Source organism: Poeciliopsis prolifica, unplaced genomic scaffold (genome assembly GCF_027474105.1).
Source record: "Poeciliopsis prolifica strain line A6 unplaced genomic scaffold, Auburn_PproV2 SCAFFOLD033, whole genome shotgun sequence".
NCBI lineage: Eukaryota > Metazoa > Chordata > Actinopteri > Cyprinodontiformes > Poeciliidae > Poeciliopsis > Poeciliopsis prolifica.
Window position 1 is genome coordinate 3,230,877 of NW_026562408.1, and position 6,749 is coordinate 3,237,625.

The 6,749-nt window shown below is 35.1% G+C and overlaps 1 protein-coding gene across 1 annotated transcript; it reads right to left on the reverse strand.

The window, feature by feature from the left end:
• Nucleotides 1–1,764: 1,764 nt before the first annotated feature.
• On the reverse strand, nt 1,765–5,073 carry plac8l1 (PLAC8 like 1). Its single transcript, XM_055051565.1, has 5 exons — nt 5,061–5,073; nt 4,556–4,799; nt 4,014–4,246; nt 3,401–3,537; nt 1,765–3,223 (listed from the first exon to the last, which is right to left on the reverse strand). Exons 2-5 carry the CDS (start codon nt 4,579–4,581, stop codon nt 3,092–3,094), a joined length of 528 nt encoding a protein of 175 aa, XP_054907540.1. The 5' UTR covers nt 4,582–4,799; nt 5,061–5,073; the 3' UTR covers nt 1,765–3,091.
• Between the last annotated feature and the right edge of the window lie 1,676 nt (nt 5,074–6,749).

The window sequence follows — 6,749 nt, forward strand, 5'->3', positions numbered from 1 at the left end:
CAATCTGTACAAATCACTTCTGCAAAATTACAGAACAATATCTTACCTTAAATCTGTAAAAAAAAATACAGGAAAAACTGTGTTTTAACAGCTGAACAGCATCTAAACAATGACCAATTGCTCTGATGTCTACTGGTCTGCTCTTCTTGTTCAACACATTCCTGGCTGCCCTCATCAAAGTGTTCAATAAACATAAATATAGACTGTAGAAGAATTTCAGCGCAGCATTTGTCACTGTCGACTAAGACATATGCAAGTGACTGGAGAGCTGGGTTGGATTCTCTGGTCCAGTATTTGACTGGTTTGAATCTTATTTCTTTGAGTCAATAAGTTATATCTCATTGAAACATATATCAGTCACTTGTGGGGTACCACAAGGTTCAATCCTGGGACCCCTTTCATATACTGTATACTCCCGCTTCCAAAGAGAATAGCAAGTAATAAAAAGATTAGGTATCATAACTACACAGGTGATACACAGTTCAACAATACAATGTCACCACGTGACTCTGAATCCATCCAAGCATTGAGCAGATGCTTAGCAGATATGCTAAGCATCAAACGTGCATAAATATTTGCACGTTTGTGAGTGTGACTGGGTGGATGTGTCTGTAGTGTAAAGTGCTTAGCGTGGTCAGTATGAGTGAAAGGAAACAAAAACAGCACCATAGGTGTAAGGTGCAGTCTTTAACAGACTCTTCCATTTTGCTGTGGTATATTTTTAAATAGTTTGTGTTCTCTATATGTTGATTGCTCCTCCCTAACCCTTTTCCAACATGTAACTAGTGTTCTGCCTGCTAAGTCAAAGATCTTCATTACCATTTGTCATCTCTATGCTTTGATCCATAGCGCATCTCGGCTGCAAATTTACAGAGATGAGCTCAACTCTGCTCTTAACAATGATTTCTTAAAGAAATGCAGCCATTCCTCTTTAACATTCAAATGGATGTAAAAGTAATCCATAATGAAAAACAAACCATAAAAATAAAACAACAAAAAATACCAAACTAATAGAATGAAAAAAGAATCAACTTTTCAGTTTGAAGTTACAAAAGCATCTTGATGATGATTTAATAGTTCAAAACTAGAACAAATAGTCTTGATGAAGCTAAGACCTGCCCTTACACTCTCTAATAAATTGAACCAATTTTAAAACTTTTACATTTCATCACACAGCTTTCCACCAAAGAACAATCAGATTTATATCTTTATCTTGACTTAAACCCAATTTTTTCTATTTTCCCATTTCATTCACAAAAGCTGCCAGATGGGAGACTGACTGCAAGAGTTATCAAATTACATATTTGCCCTTTGAGGATCCATCTGCCTTTGTGAATAAATAACATTTTCATATCCGCTCAGTCTGGTTGGCATTTCAGGTTCAGGGAAGCAGGGCAATCAGGACTGGGTTAATAAAATGATTCAATGTCTATGGATAAATCAAGGAATGCATGTTTAAAGGAATAACAGGAATAGAAAAACTGTTTGGTTTTTTCGTGTTGAAAGACTGCAAACTGTACTGCTGGTGCTGCATACAGAACACAAGTAAATCTGTTACAATAGTAATTAGGTCTTCTAATAGCAAACCGTATATTGCAAGTTCATTTACAGTGTTCTGGATCTGTCCTCTGACATTCAAACATAATTTATCATTTTGATCTGTAAAGACTTCCTGTCAAAATGAATTATCTGCTCTGTCTTGCCCTTCATTGAGTGGTGACCTTTTCTTAATAAAGAGAAAGAAAGTGTCAGAGAATCTAAAAATAAAAAGAATTTTCAGTTTATTAAAAAAATTTACATTTACAAATTAATTCAATGAAGTCGGAGAAAAAGTAAGCAATGCAAAGTCAAAGGCATTGCATTTGGGGAACATACAGACTGGCGTTTGCATCTACTTATTTTCATTATATGCATATGAGTCAATTTCTCTTTACAAAACTGGGTACACAATACAGAAAATTAACCTTATAACTCACATTTGTGTAAGAAAATGTTCAACTGCACCACCTGCTGATGAAGTTCTGTAAAGTAACAATTATTACATTTGGGGTTTTTAAAAATAAATTTAGTACTTAAAAATAAATCAGGCTAGAAAATGACTTGATCAGTGCCATGAAATATTAGTGTAAACAGTTACAATAAAATGTGTATTTAAAAAAAAAACGATAATTAACTTGTCATACAAATACTTTGGGTGTTCAGAACAGTCAGAATAAAAAGGTTTATAATGAAAACGCATATCCAATATAAGAAAAAAACAGAAAATGCTAACCGTTTTTTAGCTTAAAATCTTATCTAATCTTGAATTTTGTGACAAGTATCTCACATTTGATTTTCTTTGACAATTTAAAGCACATTGTAACACAAGTGACAAGGTCAGTTCAGATGCTGACTGAAAAAGTGCCAAGAAAAGGTCTAATTGGGTTCAAAGTAATCTGAAAGAGGGCATTAAATTATTAGAACCATCAAGTTGTAAAGTCTTATCTTTTGTAGCAAATAAATCTTAGATTTTGAAAGCAATGTCATAAGAGTAAAAGCAGAATTATAGTTGTGATAAATGCAATATTTAATCCATTTTAAGGATGACTTCAGAGTGTCAGCTAATATGCCTACATGGTGAACACAATAACAGGACTATTGTTTTTGTAAAACAGGTTTAACTGTATGTTCTTTTCTTCTCTGTGTTTGATTACATTTTTTACCAGCTGTTTGTTTGATGTCAGTTGGAATTGAAAAACAGGAAAATCCTTCATCTTCCCACCTGTTTTTCATACATATGCAAATGTGACCACAAAATCATTTCTTTCAGAGAAATAATTCAAGCTATTAATATTCAAACAGCAATTACAATGTTTTTTTTTTTTTTTTCTCTCTTTGTATTTACAAATCTTATATCCCTCAGTGGAGCTTTAAAACCTGGACATTTGGCTCCATTGTTTCACCCTGTTTTGATTTCCAGTCTTTACATTTTAGAGCAAATGTTTTAAAAGGCTAATCCTATGCCAGTGATATATTATGCTAATCTCAGTTCACTTCACTGATCCGTGTTGCAAAGTTAAAGCAAAGGACACAGTTGTGGACAACAGTTTCTTCAGGAAGATTCCATCACTGTAGACACTTGATATGTCTGGGTCTTCATCCTGCACTTCATCTCTCTTATCATTTGACATACAGCCAGAGGGTAACAGCAATACACTGCACTCCAGTCCTCACACACACTTCCCTGTGGGTAAACATGCAGGACAACGAGGAGCAGACATGCAGCACATGCAAGCAAGTGGAGGAAGCAAACAAAATGAGGTAGTAGAAAAACAGAGAGAACACATTTTTAACTACAAAGGCATAATATAGAAATGCACATTTTACTTTTAAAACACATAGAACTATGTACTGCACTTACCCGAATCTTGTAACGTTCCCTGATTCCAACTCTGATGGCAAAAGTGGATCCTGGTAGGAGAGGCATGCAAAGACACTCCCCAAACTGCTGGGCTAAACTCAGATCTAAATAGCACGGCACCAGCGCCCCAATAATACCTGAAAGAATGTAAGAAGGAAACTATAGTTTCTGTGTGAGGATTTCTAAGTGTTTTGCTCAAGATATAAATTCTTGTTCTTTGAAGGTATTTAAAAAGTAGAACCGACTAAAATACAAAAGAAACAAATGTATTTTGCTGATGCTTTCTTTTGAGTGCTTTGTAGAAAAAAATATTCAAAATGTTGATGCATGTTAAATTACTATGTGGATGAAATTCACACCGTCCCACAAAACTACAGGATAAATAATAATGACAAAAAAAAAATTTTTGATTATTTTTTGCTTTTGTAAAGAAGTTTATTAGCTGTATTTTGTTTTACACTTTAGTTGTTTTAGGTTTGGTAATATATGTGTAAGACTGATGGAATTGGGAAAATCAGAATAGAACACAGCTTGAATGAATGAATGAATTTTATTATTAACATCAATGTTAATTTAGAAATGTGCTTTAGTGTAGTGTGTGAGTGCCTCTTACATGTTGTCTTGTCTCCACAGACATTAAAAAGTCCAGTGCTCCAGTCTCCCCCTGTTTGTGTGACGGTGGTGATGGTTGTTGTAGCGATGCCAGGCCCAGGCTGAGTTAGCACTGGGCTCATCGTCACAGGGAATTCATTTGACCTCTGACTATCATCAGTTTGTGTGTCAAAGCCTTCCACTTCTTCATCTTGACACATCGACGCCGAAACATTTTTGACTGAAAGTTCTGATCTAAAAAACAAAGAAAAAGCAGCTTTAAATGCAAGCTGATGCTCTTTTTGCATAAAAGGGATATAATCTAAAGGTCTGATTTATTCCTTGTCCATATTGTTCACGAAATAGACAAAAAAAAAAAAACAGGATTATACAGTTATTGCAGTAAATATGATGAGAAAATACTTACTTTTGCACACCAATGATATGCAAAATAAGTAAATCAAGAAGTGATACATAGGATGTGGTGAAACTGTTGCCTTTAATTACATTGTGCCAAGTACTGGGAACTTAATGAAGCAGTTTGGAACAACATAAAACACTTACTGGTCAGTAACTGTCGTCTCCTCCATTACTTGCTTCTACCAGAAGCTCCTTGAGACGGGTGACACAAGGAGGAGATACGAGAGTGGAGCTGGGAGTCAGCAGGAAAGAGGAGCCGAAGTGACACTCTCCCAGTGAGAGGCTGTGTGTCGGAGCAGATAAACCTGCAGTCAGAGGGCTCAGCCAGAAGCTGCGTGACTAAGATAAGTCTTGCTGTCTTCAGTCTGAGACTTTGCTGTGCACCCTGCTAATACAGCAAATAAAGAGAGGGCAAATGAACGTCAGAGTGCAAAAAACATAAAATGTTCAGCATGGGAGTACAAGGATGCATTCAAATTAGAGGATATCTGACAAAATTTTAAAAGAAAATTAAAAGAAAATGTATGCAAATAATTACAAAAAAAAGAAAAAAAAACAAACCAAATAAATCAAATCTAACACTTTATCTGATTCATTATATGTAGTTATTAATTTACATAAATTCTTAAACAATGAATGCAACACTTACCTCTGAGGTAAAGAACTCTTGTATGAGGCGCTGAGAGGGAAAATCTTGGTTTTTGAAGTCATGAAACTTCTGCGGTTTTCATTTAAAAGGGCTCATTTCCTCTGCTCTGACAATGACCTCTTATTTAGATTGATGCACTTTGTACTTGAGACTTAGTAGGTGACAGAAAAAAAGGAAGAGGCGCTTTGTACGTGCTGAAAAGTCATGCAGTGAAACTAAGAGGTTCAGAAGCTTAAACCATCTTCCAAATTATAATGCAAGTGATATTTTCTCAGATTCTCTTCAATCGTCAATGGAAGTGATGGTCATCAAGTCATTACAGTATAAATCAAATTTTATAGAACAAAGCAAATAAATGTTTGCTGCTTTGTAAGGGCATTTTAACAGCTGCTCTGTTAAGCCCATGATTTTGTCTAACAGAAACCTTCCTCATTATGCCTTTATCTGCACAAACCATCTTTGTTCTGAATCAGCCACAAATCACTTCACAGAATGATAACACTTCAGTTTTCGTTCACTATCTAATGTTTCCATGCGTTGTCATACGACACTACACTATATGATGATTTTTGTCAGCAGAGATCCTTTCTCTTTCTCTTATTGCTTGAAACCGGTGGCCTGCTTAATAATCTGGAACATCCTTCTTAAGTAATTTTCTTTAAGTGAGCTCATCAAACAAACTGATCAACCAGCTCTCTGAAATTAATTATAGAGACCTGACACACAAAACCATCTATAAATTTGATAGCACAACAAAAAATGTAATTTTTATGACACTTAAATCCAATTTGCATAATAATTTGGAACACAGTGTAGATTAAACATATGTACACTCCCAAACAGCATTTCTGATTTATTATTTCTCCTCAAGTCACTGATGATTTCTGTAAGAATATTTAAAACAAGTCAGGCTGATACAATTCCTTGGGTGAAAGTGACTTTGCTGCCTCAAATACAGAGGGTAATACAAAGTGTGGTCAGTTTTCATTAAAAAAGGGCTTCCACAGAGGAAGTCCAGACTGAAAAACCAAAGCTCAGCAAAACAAAAGGGCAGAGTAAAGGTTTGAAAGACCCATCTTGAGGATCCCAACATTTGAGGAAATATTCTGTGTACTGATGAGACAAAAAGTAGACCTGTTTGGAAACAGTGCATCCTTTTATACCTTGTATAAATCTAACAAAATTTCAAAAAACAAAGCAGCAACCCAACATCTGAGTGAGAGAAAAAATACTAAAAGAAAGTGTTTGAAGAAGCCTAGTCAAAGTCCAGAGTTAAATTTGATCAGGATGCAGTGGTACGACCCAAGCAGGCTGTTCATGCTCAAAACCCCTCCAGGTTGGCTTAATAAAAACAAAGTCATAAAATACTTCACACAGCAAAAACAGACACGGTCTGAAAACGTTCCTTTGAAAACAAACAAGCGTCTGTTTTTGTTTCTTTGAATGCATCCAGAAAATCCCTTTATTGCATTTTAAATAGAAATGTGATGTTTTTGGATAAATAATATTAGCAAAACAAAACATTCAAACTGACTTTATGCTTCACATAATATTCAGGCATATCAACTTTATGGCTAACATTAAGGAAGGAAACAGGATTTTGCAGAAAATGTATTCACTTAAAAATGCAAACCTAATGCTGCCAGTTTAGTTCTCATGTGGAGTATTTTTCTACTATAGCTTAGACTG

Excerpts from the sequence above, each read along its gene's own strand:
- plac8l1 (XM_055051565.1), bottom strand. The coding sequence starts at position 4,581 with ATGGAGGAGACGACAGTTACTGACCA. Across the intron at positions 3,538-4,013 it reads CTGTGGAGACAAGACAACAT|GTATTATTGGGGCGCTGGTG; the intron begins GTAAGAGGCACT and ends ACATTCTTTCAG. Across the intron at positions 3,224-3,400 it reads GGGAACGTTACAAGATTCGG|GGAAGTGTGTGTGAGGACTG; the intron begins GTAAGTGCAGTA and ends GTTTACCCACAG.